General features: G+C 39.9%; 1 protein-coding gene across 2 annotated transcripts in view; it reads left to right on the top strand.

Moving 5' to 3' along the window:
* foxp4 (forkhead box P4) overlaps positions 1-7750 on the top strand; it is a 91148-nt gene extending 83398 nt beyond the window's left edge. For both annotated transcript variants that reach the window (XM_087840668.1, XM_006784403.3), the window contains exons 16-18: positions 109-175; positions 1217-1389; positions 2016-7750. In XM_087840668.1, coding sequence (XP_087696794.1) covers positions 109-175; positions 1217-1389; positions 2016-2166 — 391 coding nt within the window. In that variant the 3' untranslated portion in view covers positions 2167-7750. The remainder of the gene's footprint in view (positions 1-108; positions 176-1216; positions 1390-2015) is intronic.
* Positions 7751-15086: the final 7336 nt, after the last annotated feature.

Below are 15086 nucleotides of genomic sequence, written 5' to 3'. Positions count from 1 at the left end.
ACATCTTTCTCACATGTGTGTGCAATCTGTGATCCTCAACCTCCTTTTTCTCCTTGTTTGTGCTTGTGTGTGTTTGTGTGTGTGTGTGTGCGCGCGCTTTATTTGTAGAAGTCCCACTCTGGTGAAAAACATGATTTCAGGACTCGGCTTTGGATCCCTAAATGCCAGCTACCAGGTAAGGCTCCTTCCCCCTACCACCCCACTTCTCTCAATCTCTTTTTCTGTCTCCACCTTTCACTCTCTCTTTCACACACACACACACACACACACACACCTAGCAGCCAGTCATAATCAAGGACACTAATATCAATTCCCTCTTATAATTAGCCAATTCCCTAACGACGTTCACACCACCTCCCCTCTTCTTCCTCCCACATTAACACACAGTCTCACCTCCCACCTCGCTTTTTCACACACGCGCCACCTTCATCACCACGTACGCGCCACAAGTATGCAAACACACACCGGACCCACCTCTTCTCCTTGTTTTAGTGCAGATGTACAAATCAAAAATGCACACACACACATATGCGCATGTGCAGTTTTGGAGACCGAGATGATTTATAGCAGCAAGTAGTTGTCAATTAAGGTTACTGCATAAAATTATCGCCTGCCCTAGAAAACTCACCTCTGAGCCACTGAGAATTCCTTTTGTCTTTTTTCCCCCCTTCTTCTGGTGAGAGGGGAAGGTGGGGTAAGTATATCAAGCAGGGCCCCAACCTGTGTCTTCAAACATCTGGATTTAGAATAGCGGTCGAGGCAGCTCTCTTTAGTTCTATTCTCTCTCCTGCAGATGCGGAAGCTGTGCGGTGTGTGTTTAGATTGAGGTTGTAGCTCAGTCTCTCTTAACAACACTGCTGAGACTTTTGTGTCAACACACACACGCACTTATGACAGGGACTTAAATGTAAAAGCACAGACCTTGATATGGAAAGCACTGTATGTAAGTGCCCCCTAGTGGTTTCTCGTGCTCACTGGCACTCTGTATAGAAGAGCTTTAAGAGGTACAGAAAGGAAAATCTTCCTTATCATCCAATTACATATTTTAGGCAAACCTCCATGTCAGCTCGGTTTATAAAAACACTCTAATATCATTAAAGATTAAATATATGAATAGAGATGTTTCTATTTGTCACATTTCTTCTTTCCACAAATTTGTTCTCCAAACATGATAACTTGTATATTTAAAGTGACCACACGGCTCGCTTGTTTCCAGGCGGCTCTGGCAGAAAGCAGTCTGTCCCTGCTGAACAGCCCACCCCTGGTGACCCCTCAGTCTGCGCCCAGCCTCAACATGCTGCATGTGGGCCACGATGATGTCAGCTCCACTGTGGAGCAGGTCAACAGCAATGGCAGTTGCAGCCCCACGCTCAGCCCTCAACAGTACAGGTATGTGGTGCATAAAGGCGCACGTGTAAACTCCCACATGCAGAACATACAGGTGCAGTCAGGAAAAACAGGATGCCCATAATATTATGTCCATATGCTAAGCGTATCGACACAGATATATTTTTGGTTTAGTGTTGGAGAGCTTTATGTAGATGCCTAAATTTTAAAATTATACAATTTTTTTTTAAAGTGGCAATATTAAAGGGAACCTTGTCCCCTGGGTTTAAGTAAAAAGTAGACTTTAAGTAAATGAACAGGTGTCACTGGAGAGTTTAAGTTCTATTATAACTTAAGCAAATTTCCCGAGGCCTCAATCACAGAAGTAACTAATCTACTGGTTACATTTTACAGGATACATCAGCCAGCAGACCCAAGCTTGGAAAAAACAAAATATACCATTTCCCGGTGCTAATGTGTGCAAGTTGTTGTATCAGGAATATTGCAGCTCATTAAATAAAATTGTATAAATGCAACCAGAAGCTATCATAAACCATGGCAAGACTTATGGAAACAGGAAATCCTTGTGGCATACTTAAAGATTAGTTTTTCTTCTTTTCAACATTTCAAAAACTTAAAAAGCCTGAAAGACAGCATCTGATGATTTGTTCTTCCGATCTCTCTTCCAGCCACCCAGTGCATGTGAAGGAAGAGCCCACTGAAGTGGTGGAGGAGGACAGCCGGTCAGTATCGCTCCTGGCTGGTGTCACACACAGCCTGCCATTGCCAAGCGATGAGCGTGACCTGGAGGAGGATCTTCCCACAGAGGAGCTGGAGTAGGACAGATCTCAGACAAGCCGGAGGGACGGGACTTTTTGAGACCAATCCCGAGCCCTTCTCGCCTGTGTGAAGAGGAAAAAAATTACCAACAGTACACTTATGAGAAAACAGATAAGAGAGAAAAATAAGAGAATGTTCTTTTGTTTTTAAGAAAATTCAAGCAACTAAGGACAACATTGAGTAACTTCAAAAAAACAAAAAAAAAACAACAGGGTTAGATGACCTTCGTTACTTTCAGACACAAAATAAGACTGTGGAGCACTGCTTTACCTCCATGTGTTGCTTTCTCAACACTTGGCTCAGAGGTATGACACCACTTAATGCATACACACTCACACAAACACGCACACACACTCATTCACTTGTCACACCATGTCTTGTCATTCTCCCTGGAAAAATTGCCCTCTATGTAGAGAACCTCTAGAGGAGTGGACATAGACACAAACACGCGCGCGCACACACACTCTCTCCTCCTCGGCCTACCACCCTGCATACACCCTCCTCTCTGTTGTCTCGGGCTGCCTGGCTAGCCATTTTATCTCTACGTCAGTTGAGAGGACACCTAGATGTGTGTGTTAGAAAGAACACACACATACACACACATACACGCAGAGGATCATGTGTATATAGATGGGAGCGGTCATCAGGGGCTGTGCAGTATACCTCTCCTTCTTCGCCCTAGTCCAGTCACTTGCTTTTTCCATTTCCTTTGATCCGATTAGACTAAAACTGTTGGGCTTCTCGATGAGGAGGAAGGAAGAATACTTACAAAGATTACCTCCAACAGTACTCTAACACTTCTGCAGAGCAGGCACCCGCGTCCACATCTGCGTGTGACCGGCCCTGGTCCCTCCCCAAACTTCTGCCAGCAGCAAGACACTTAGTGAGGGACTTCTTTAAAACTCTTTGATTCTATGTGGGGAAAAAAAAGAACACACATCCCTGCCCCTCCTGCATCCTCTCCCATTCCACATCCCCACCCCCAGAAGACTGCAGGAATAGGACCGTTTGGTGCTGTTCTTCTTCCATCTGCAGATGGAGTGATGAGCACGGAACACGTTTGAGAAAGAGAAGAAAAAAGAGGGGAATCTGTAAGAAACGATGGAGAAAGTGTCTACCGGAATATTGTGACTAAAAAAAAAAAACTGTTCATGATTATGGAATATAACAAGAAAAAAAATGTGTGGTAGCTTTTTGTCATTTCCTTTTTTTTTTAATTTGTTGTTGTTATCATTGTTTATTTTTGAGGATCAATATTTCCAAGGTGGCGTTCTGTTTTGACGTACCTTTTCTATGGATGCTGTTTATGTTTTTTGTATTGTAAGTTGTTTAGTTTACTCTGGTTGTTCACACCATTCCAAATGAGTATTGGCAAAAAACAAAAAACACAAAAAAAAGCTCAGTATTGTCCCAATTTACCTGATCCTTTAATCCCGCCCCTTTCCCTTTCTGTCCCCAGCGTAGCAGGCAAGAAATTGGGAGATAGCACTTAAAGTTGCCGTTGTCCAGACAGATTATTTAACAGCTGAATCTTTTTTTTCTTCTTCTAATTATCTCTCACTCGCTTGTTTTTGGTTGTGTATTTAGTTGGGAAATATCCATGATGCTTTAAAACTATATATAGATATATTATTATTGCAGTCAGAGAATACCTCATCCCACAGAGGTTCTGCCTGGAACTGTGTCCAAATTGTTAAAGAAATAAGGGGGGATTCTTTCTGTGGGACACCAAATGTGGCAACTCTGCTCAGCTTCGATTCAAAGCTCTGTGGTTGTAATAGTTACTGTGTAGAAGCTAGCTGCAATTCACTGTGTGAGTTTATGTTAAAGGAATAGCACGTGAGATTTCTTTGTTTCCATTAGCAGAAAAGCATTACTGTTCTCTACAGTGCCATACCAAATTTAACATTTATTTTTAATCTATTATCTGCCTATTCCCGTTTTTATTTTTGTTACAGGTAACCAAAGAAATATGTAGAAAACCAAAAACCCTGTAGTTCATTTTTCCCTTTGTTTTTTTTTTATTCTTTTATTTAATTTTTTTTTAAGAACTGTCCAAAAGTCAACAAACCAGGAGTTTGAATTCTTATTGTTGTATTCATATAACTATTGTGTTGAAAAATTATACCTGACTTACAGTGCTGACCATTCCAAAAACCAAAGTGTGTAAAGCAAACTACAATTTGGAGACAGTTAGGAATGACCCACATTACTTATGAGGCCAAAAACTAGTATTAACAAACCTCGCACAGTTCCTCAGAAACACAGAAGAAAGAGAAAAGCACTTAGAGATGAAGCCCCGTCTCTTTCTCTCTCTCTCTCTCATACTCAGGCTCAGCTGTGTTCCAAACACAATCCTGGGAGTGGCCCGACTACAGTGTGAGCAGGCCTAAAAATAAAAAATAATATAAACACTCACGAGGCATTTGAACACAACAATTACCTTTCTGTCTTTAAAACAAAAGGTGAAATGGGAAAAAAAATCTTTGAAACAGCTGCTGTTATATAGGTACTTTATATTGATACTGTTGACGTTTTAAATCCATAAGAGAAAGCTCTTTACACATAAATGTTCAGCATCCAAGGAAGAAGTTGTGTACTGTAATCTGCTTTTAAAAAAAGTGACATCTTTGGGCAGGTAGGAGTTATTCCAAATATCTATTGATTATACAATAAAGAGGGAACAATGGAAAACAGCAAAAATATACCAATGTAAGAGGAAAACAACCAAGGGACGTTAAGTAATTTTAAAGATTGGTTCCTATTTTAATGTTTTGTTTTTATTATTATTTTGTCAAACTATCTCTTGCACTTCAGATGGGTTTTGTTATTTAACAAAAAAAAAATCACATTTCCGACAAGTTTGCGTTCACACAGGACTGTTTCCTGTCACATTAGAGACTGATTTATTACAAAGAACATAGTGGCAGACAGAAATCTTGAAGTGAGATTAAAAACCAAAAATAACACTACCTCCTTTTCAAAACAGTTCAACACATAGCCAACGGGAGACTGAAATCTCTTAAATATTGTTTTCTCCATTCATCCTCAATGATGATTAAAAAAAAAAGCCAAATTTGTTTTAACGCTTACTTTAAAAGTGGCAACAAAAAAAAGTATTTGGTGATCTGGACTCCCTAATACATCTGCTTGAGCCCAAAAAAAACCAAAATAAAACATAGAGGCGTTTCACTTTCCATAGATTTAAAAATGACTACCTCTCCTTAAACCACATCTGAAGCACTCTCTACGTCTCCAAATGTGCTGTAAAGTGCTCATTATCTATGAACAGTTTTCTATCAGCTGTTTCAAACTGACCATACTCCTGTACCCGATTAGCATCGAGCTATGTGAACAGCCTCTCAACTGTGTGCTTTGACTGTACGTGTGCATATTCATGATCAGGCGCAGCTCTCGGCCAATGAGAAGCTGGTCATTAATGGCTGCGTGTTGTTGCAGGGAGCTGGCTGTCAGATGTAGTGATGGGCTGAATATATTAGTGCCACACACACAAATAGACACACACACGCACACACAGAGGGGTATAATAGAAGTGTAGAAACAGGGCTAGGGGTTAGTGCAAACGGAGGCTCTGACCATCTAGATATCCAAAGACCCACAACACTGCAGCACCCCCTTTTCACCAAAACACTCACAGAGACACTGAGAGGACTAACACATCACTACTAGTAATATCCAAACTAAGAGGAACTGCTGCATACAGTACATAGATGATCTCTGACTTGTGCTTTAAGGTACACCTGTAAACAAAGCTGTTTTATAAAGATGTAGATTGTTCACAGGTCACCATGTAACACTTCTGTTCTTTTTCCACCTTGGCATAACATGATGTATTCTTGTATATTGATGCTTGGCTTATCTCTCCAGGGCATTCTTTCCCATTTTGTCCTTTGATTTTTCTCTGTTGGGATTTCTTTCTCTTTCTTTTTCTTTTCCTGAACCTGTTTAGCTATTGTAAAGCTTTCAGCTCTGATTCCTATACTGTACTGCTAATGCAGAAGTATATGTATTTATCATATTAAGTGCTGCAGGTATCTTGGTTTAATAGTTTGGGGGTTTTTCCAATGTTTTTTTGGTTTGTTTGTTTTCGGTTCTTCATAAAACGTCTGGGACGCTGATTTTTTTTTAAATGTATTATCTCTTTAAAAAAAGAAAAAAATGAAAAGAACTAAAGTTAGATCAGTGGTTTAGGTAACACCTGTTTGTATATTTATCTTAGCTAGGTCTATTTTGATACTTTTTTGTCTCTGTACTGCATTTATGCATTTTTAAGGAAAGAAAAAAAAACAACATATGGAAAACAAACTAAAAAGTTTCTTCATTATGTATTGATACCTCAGAAGGACTTTTTTCCGCAAAGACAGGACCAAAACCTCTGAAAAGAAAAAGAGAAAGAGGAAAAAAAATGTAAGAATATGTAGCCCCTCTCTTGCTTTAAAAACTGCGGAGCTCTAGAAAGGTATTGCTGTTGGTCCTTTCAGGTGCCAATATGTGTCCCTGCTCCCCTTGACCCCCTCCCTCTGACCCCTGACCCCTGTCATTCCTGTGTTGAACTCCGACCCGCAGAGCTGTCAATCATCTGCAGGTGCCGTGGGGGTGTCACTGAGTCAAACACCTGGCAGGTGGTGACCAGCCAGAGACCTCATCTCCCAGTCCCACAAAGGCAGATCAAAGACTGACACTGTTGCATTTTTGATACTCGTCCTCTTGCGCAGTCTCAATACCAAAATGTGGAATGACTCTCAGAGATGCAGCTCATCCTCTGACTACCAAAGGCATTGCAAGCAAAACATTGCTTAGTCCAAACTCTTGAACTCTAACCAAACTGTAACCAAACCAATGCCACAACTTTAACCAAACAAAGACCAAGCTACTTCCAAAACTCTCCATCGACTTCACTGATCACCTTTACTGATAGCTGTTATCTCGCATACATCCACGTAATGGTGTTGTAGGAGCAGCCCACATCCGGTTGACTAGCTCAAAGGACATGGGGAGATCAAATCGTAATGTGTGATTGGACAGTTCTGAGGTGTCATACGAAGGGGAAGGGACTTTCAAAGTGGAGCATTTGCCTGACGGTATTATCAAGTAGACAGCCAGAATCTGATGGAACTACCACTTCAGCTCTCCTCTGGTTAAACCTTAGGAATGTGTGTACATTTTCAGCAGTGACTCTTTGTATTGTTTCTTAGTTCAGTTTACCTGTTTACCTCTCTTTATCCTTTGTTTTTGTTTTATTTGTTTTATTTTTTTTTAATGTTTCTTGTTATTTGAAAGTGTGACCCGAGGAAGAGGTGGGAACAGGGACTGGATGGTGGCTTTAGACAGACAGTGGAGCCCAGACCTCTGACCCTCCACCCCGGGTAGCCATGTAATGCCAGTCACTGCCCTTTCCTTCATGCTGTATAAAAACACACACATATATCTGTGTATTTGTAACCTGAATCTTCTTGTGTCTGTCCATGCAGACAATAAAAAACTGTACAGTAGGTCTAGTTGCATGTAATCTGTACTAATTATTGACAATGGCATTATAAAATGCAATAAAATACTTATTACAATGTCCTATTCTGCATCCTTGTTTATTCTCTAGTGCTGTTGAGTTATCTTAAAATATTGATGGGCTGGACAGTATGGATGATGCATAAGAGTTAGATCGGAAATGTTATGGGTTAGTTGGGCATCTCTTCGGTCTCAGGGCTTAACTGAAACCAAATCATCACTGCTGAAAGGCTGATAACAGATGTTTTATAAAAAAACATCCAACTATTTAAACAAGCTAAATCTAACTGAGAGATTTATACATAAAAAGATAAAAGTCTACAGATTTGATCAGAAACTAGCCAAACTTTTTTACTAATATTGAACTATGTAATGGAGTTTCTTCTACTGTTTACCCTGCACACGCAAACACACACATTAAAGCTCTTATACTGTATATTTGCATGAAAACATTTTTTCAAAACTGATCTTATCCGTCTGAAATACAATCAAGATCCTCTCAATTGAAATGAGCGCTGTGTTGCCACTTCCATATTAATCCTTTGCGATTGGCAGGTTTTATTTTAGTGTCTTTATGAAGAAAATTAATGTCTTTGTGTAGCAAAAATGCAACCCTAGACTAATGTCACATAATCGTTAAACAATCTTAATCCTGTCCCGAGTTGGAAGCTGAACCATATGGAAGGCCTTTAGACAGTTCAAAATGTGATACAGAGAGTGGCCACCAGGAGGAGTAAACAAACCAGACAACACAAGCTGCAACTCATAAACACAAACCCAGCAACAAACATTACTGGGGTCCATTAACACGTTCTGACCAACAGAGTGGGCCAGAGAGTGTGGAACAAACACTGAGTGAACGATCTGCGCTGTGTGTGGCAGTGGGAACGTCATGAATACAGGTGACTGAAGTATGATGTATAAAAAATGCTTCTTTTTTTTTTTTTTTTACCTTTCTGTACTTTTAGCTTGCCCACCTTCTTAGTTTTTACTTCCCGTTCTTTACCCGTGTCTGTCTCCCTCACAGGTTTGCAGCATGCCCTACAGCTTCTCTTTAAACCTCAGCTCTGCATCATGGATATGTTGCCACAGGGAGAAAAAATGGAAACTGGATGGATGTTTTTTTGGAAAGTTGAAACTTTGTTTAATCTTGTGCTTTTATTGAACTTCTGTGTTAGTCAGCTGGGAGAAAACTCACTCTTGACGCTTAAATCCCTGTGACATTTGGTTTTGGTAGAGACCCTATTCTAAGCCTATTATAGGCTGAAGGCACACATGCACAGGCATAAAAACACACTCACTGGCATGCACACATTATGAATACTAAACAGAAACTTAGTACCATATACTTGTACAAGGTGAGCCAGGGTGCAGAGCAACACAAAGGGGTTATTCTTGGCGTGGGATGGTAGTATTTGGCACACACCTGAATCTGAACCTTGGCACATGTTTCTTAATGCTCATCTGGACAGAGTAAGCATTAGGAGGCCTGAATGTGAGCGTGCTTCGTGCATTTGTTCGAGAGTCTGGAGGTGGATTCGTACTCTCATGCATCTGCCTATCTGTCCATGTGCATGAGCTTGCGATGCTAAATCAATATGCATGTTTGTGTGACTGGGTGCACGGGTGGGTGTGAAAGGACATTAGTCCCAACAGCATGGAGAGCACTGAGGTCCAGGCAGACCCTGTGAGTCACAAAATACATTTACCCAGAGCAATGCTGACATCTCTGTCTCTCCCCTGTTCACTCACTCTGTCTGTCCCTCTCCCTTCTTCCCCTCAATGTCTGTGGCTGAAGCTGTGGGCTAGGCTCCAAACAGTGTACTGACTCACTGCAAACAACACATCAGTGTATATCTGCTGCTGCATGCATCCACATGGATCTGTTTATTCAAGGCTAATGAGCTTAGACTCTTTCTCCTCTCTGTGTCTACCATAAAAGACAACCCAAGAGGTTTTTTTCTTCGCTAAAGCCAAAAGAAAAAAGCACTGTAATATAATTTTCCTTACTGGTGGGCCACTGTGCATTTGCCCCTATTATATTTAAATCAATGTAACAAAGAAAAGCATAGAATTAGCACCTATTATTGCATGCAGTGTGACTCAGTTAGTTAATCAAAATTTGTTTTGTCGGATTTTGCTTGTAATTCCACTTCAGCAGACCCTGCAGCAGCACGTTTAAGTGAATAGTGATGATTGTGAAATGAACAGATATGACATTTTTAAAAACTGGTTTGGCTTTTTGTATGATCATGTTAATAATAAACATGTGGAAATACACTGAAATAGCGTTGCTTCTCTTTGTGAAAGCCTGTTGACCCAGAGGCATGAGCTCTGGTTTACGTGTGGATTGTGCAAGTTCTCCATATGCCTGAGCTCCCTGGCTGTTGCTGTTTGCTCCCATGGTCCAACCAAATAGATGTTAGGTTAATAAGCTATTCTAAATTGGTTGTAGGTGTGGATGTTGGAATGAATGGTAGTTTGTCTTGCTGTGTTTTCCTTGTGTATGACAGGCAATCTGCATGATGTCAGCAGGGATAGGTGGGATCAGAAATGTTATGGGTCAGTTAGGCACCTCTTCAGGCTCTCACTGATCCAAATGGCATGTTACACGGCAGGAAATGATGAGCGCCGGAAAAATGCAAATAAGATGAGGACATAACGACGGACGTATTTTACAAAACAAGCAATACAGGATAAGAGAGCAAGAAGACTTTGGTATATAATGAATCATTAAGTAAATGGTGCATAGCATGTAAATTTAGTATGCAAGCAGCTCAAAAATGCACTCCTAGGACACACTGGAGTGTTATCCTACTTTTTAAATAACTATCCTTGAGTTGTTAGTGTCTCGCAAGTTGTTTTTTCTTTAAATCACCACAGGAACCCTCCCCTGAGAACCCATAAGTCAGATGAGAAAATGGATGAAGCTCCATGACTCCATGTGTGGCAGTGAGAGAGAGAGAGAGAGCGAGAGAGGGCTCCGGCCACAGAACAAAAGCATCTTTGTGAGTGATTGGAACCACATTTTTCACCCTCCCGTCTCTCTCTCTCTCATATTCACTCTCTCTTCCAGTCACCATATCATTCAGAGACACTGAAACTGTTAAGAAAAATACTCAGATATGGACACTCATACTCCGAGTGTGCCCAGTACCAGTTTCGCTTCTCTTTGAGCACCCCCTCCGCGTACACACACACACACACACACACACACCTCACTTTCTATGTCTCCGTCTGGGCTAACTTCCTCTCTCAATCTCGACATTTCCTCCATGTGTCCTCCCACCACATGAGATCATCTAGTACGCTCAGAATCCCTTTGAGAAGTGGAGCAGCTCTCTCACCTTTGTCCCCCACCCTACGCACTAGTTAGCTAAACACAGCAACCTGTTCTTTCCCTGCTGGTTATCAGAGGACTGTAAAGCCTCTAAAACAGGCGTGGGGAACTCCAGGCCTCAAGGGCCGGTGTCCTGCAGGTTTTAGATGTGTCCTTGATCCAACACAGCTGATTTAAATGGCTAAATGACCTCTTGCAGTTCTCCAGAGGCCTGGTAATGAACTAATCATTTGATTCAGGTGTGTTGACCCAGGGTGAGATCTAAAACCTGCAGGACACCGGCCCTTGTGTTCCCCACCCCTGCTCTAAAGCATCAGATACCTAACCCAAACGAAGATCAGGTCAGTGTACTATGAAATCCATTCAGAATAGTTAAGAATGATTTGATTGCCTTTGGACCATTTGCCCGTGGTTCAGTCTGAATTAGAATTTATAGCCTCCCTGTATGCACTGCATATTTAATACCAGCTTTTGAGGTATAGCTGTGACTCAGCTGATTTAAGAAAATGAGGACTGTAAGCAGACTTTTTCAGCAGGAAAAGAAACTGAAGAAACATTTCTCCCGCTGAAAACGCTACATCCAACAGATTCAGCTTTTTGGGATCAGTGAAAATGGTGATATTGTTGACTTGTTGGCTACAGTGCAGATCATATACTGTACTGTTGCATATGCTTACAGTGAACGGTAATGGACAAACTATTGCATACTTTTAGACTGTCATTACAAGAAACATGCGAGTGTCAATCTCACTCTCATCTCTGTGAATTACTGAGATTCTGCTAGTTGCTTGGTAACTGAAAAATAGTCCAACAAGACCATCTTTAAACCAATAAATATTTCTTTATATTTCTTTTTACAATTTAGTTTTTGACCCAATTAAACAAACGAACAAAAATGTGTCAATAATTAAACTTTAAAAGTTGTTACAAATACAGACTAGTTGTTCCCCTTATTTCTGGTCTATGTATCAAGGGTGTGATTTAAGTCCTGGAATGGGGGGGGGGGTCCATCTAAAAGCAGATATAGTGAAACACTTACTTACTTTACAAGTAATTTTAATGCACTATTCAATTCACTTCAATTTTATTTATATAATGCCAAATCACAATAGCTACTTCAATGTGTTTTAAATTGTAAGGTAAAAAGACCCTACAATAATACAGAGAAAACCTCAACAATCAGATGACCACCTGTGAGCAAGCACGTGGCAACAGTGGCAAGGAAAAACTTCCCTTTTAACAGGAAGAAACCTCTGGCAGAACCAGGCTAAGGGGTGAGCAGCCATCTGCTGTGACTGCTTGGGGTGAGGGAAAAAAGGCGGGACAAAAGACACTAAATTAACTTTAAGTGGTCACAGAGATATAAACAGTGCATCTACCACATGAACTGGTTAATCAGATTTTTTTCCAAAACTGCCTAAAAGTTTAATGACTTTGCCCCAAAATACTCCTCCCAGCATATATGCTATTGCAAAATTCTCACACATTTAAATTTCTACTTAATGCTTTGAGTGCCTTGTCCATTGAATTGGCTTGATTTTCTGTATTTCCCAGAATGTCAAACTATTCATTTGACATAAATTATAAAGCTGTTACCCTTTTGCTATTCCTCTGCACAGAATAAATGGTTTAGGAGAAAGTGTCTGCATGTGCATCAACAAAAAAAACCTCTCTCCCATTATTGTATGCTGACTTGATGGCACTGCTGGAGGTGTGGAATATGGAAGGGCAGTGGGAAATTCATTTGGCTAGTCCATTAGAGCCTGAACAATCCAGTGTACCTGTTCACCTCTACACAATGCTGTCATTAGAACCAGAACAAAAGCAATCAGAAGACTGACAAGGTGTGCAGCGCCTACCACACACTCTGTGACAAATATGTTTAAATAATGAAGAAAAACCTGTTAAATAAGGCTAATTAAATTAACACTCAACACCTCTGAAGCAGCATATAAATAATTGTCTAAATAAAAAAGGAAGCAATGGATATTAAAGCAGTTAGGCTGTACTGTGAAAAAAAAAAATAGAAGCAAGATGATTGAGAGAATAACTTCTGTGGCTGATGACAAAAATGTCCCCGGTGCCATTGTTCAGTGCAGAATTAGAGTAGAAGGGGAAACTGGATCTTTTAAAAACACACAAGACATTAATGGATCTGCGGGCTAATGGCAACCATTCATCCACACATCCATTTCTTAACTGCTTATCCACTTCAGGGTCACAGGGTGGGCGGGAGCCTAACCCAGGTGTCAACCACTTTCCAGGGGTTTTTTTTGTATGTGGTTAATTTATCTGGCGTGTGTGTGTGTGTGTGTGTGTGTTTTAACCTAACTCTAATTGTACTGTATGATTTTTAGCTGAAAGTTTGATATCAGATAAAAACGCAAGAATCTCCTCATTAGCACATTGTGATGCTGCAAATTACCTAAGATGAACTCTGAATTTTAATATGATAAAATTTGGGAGAGCACTTATCCCACGCTGTTAAAAAATGGCCTGCGGTAGATGACGAAGTTATGCATGTAAAGCTACAGGGAGGGCAACCACTCAAAATGTGTTGATAGGAATTAGCTCACAGAGACTTTGAAATGCTGATATCAGTACTTTTTTAAAAGTCATCCATTAGCAACATTTATAAATGAACAGCCTCTCTAATATTTTATTTTTCAATTATGTGTAAAAAAAAAAGTATTTTGACTATTAACTGGTCTGAACTTAAATTACAACAGGGGTGGGGGATTTATGTAGCATAAGGTACAATAAAGGAAAATCAACATAAGAATAAAAAGCACTTGCAGTCCCACTTACAGAGTGACATCTGGTCATCCTAATGTTAATTCAACAAGACTCGTTTCTTGTTAGAGTATTGTAATTTTTTTTATCAGTTCTTTTGATGCCAAAATGTACTTAGTATACTTTTCAAGATAATTGTTTACCAACCTTCATTTCAAAACTGAAAATGGGATTTTTAAAAGCTATCAAACGCAGTCACCACATTGGTTAGTTAGCACTATAAATCATCATTATCTCTACAAAGGCGTCGCTTACACTAAGAACAATAAATATAACAGAGGTATCGTACATTTATGGTTTAATCTCAAACTGTTTCAGCATCACCATCACTGAAGTCATCTGAGTGTGTTTATATGACTATGAAGTGTAACATTTTGATATGTTGATTCATGCTGACATGCATTTGTTTCATAAAAAAATGTCTGTCTTATTCAATATTTCTACTTAATACTAATGATGATAAACTACTTTCAAAAGAGCCAGTATTTAGAGCCAGTTTTAATAATGGCACTTGTTGTTATCAGTGTAGCAGATTTGAAAGTGGCTGATGTCAGTGGTATGTACAGTAAGTACAAGGTAGGAATGTGCACCGCAAGATTTCTTGTTATAACTCTTTAGTCCACACTTCACACTGTGAACATGAATCACTGAGTGTCTAACTTGGCCTTAAAAGACTCTGAGAGCGCCGGAATGAATGATGAAAATCCCCAAAGTGACTAACAGCAGGACATAAACTAAAAACTGGAAAAGCTGTTTGTTTCTTGCAAGGAAAAACAAAGGTTTAGTCAGATTGTGTCAAAGCGCTATACATGGACTTGGCATCTTACCAAACACTAGTAATTAAAAAACGCAATAAGTCACTATCACTGCTAAATTATATTTTTGTTTTTAAAACAGCAGCTAATGAATATTTTCCTGCATATACAGGACTTTTATTGACTTTTATTAAGAATACAAAACAACAGTGACTCCACAGCAAACTAGAGAATGTCATACAGTGGCCTGTTTTATGTTTGAAACATTAAAATGTTATAGAGACAATAAAGTAACTGTAAACATACTGTATTGTGTAAGTGTTTTTGAGCATAAATGTTAACTGCATTGCTGCAATTTGGCAAAAACGATTATCTTTACAGACTATTATTAGTGCCAAAACATATTTCTGGGCTCATAATTCCTGATGAATGCTTGCCTTAGTTAGTCCTGCGTCTGGTTCGGGTTTTGGGGGTAATTATATGACAGTGCAGCTCAGCCCAACTAC

This window comes from Neolamprologus brichardi, chromosome 5 (genome assembly GCF_056152115.1).
Source record: "Neolamprologus brichardi isolate AB-2024 chromosome 5, ASM5615211v1, whole genome shotgun sequence".
Classification (NCBI taxonomy): domain Eukaryota; kingdom Metazoa; phylum Chordata; class Actinopteri; order Cichliformes; family Cichlidae; genus Neolamprologus; species Neolamprologus brichardi.
This window is presented reverse-complemented; position numbering and strand designations above follow the sequence as displayed.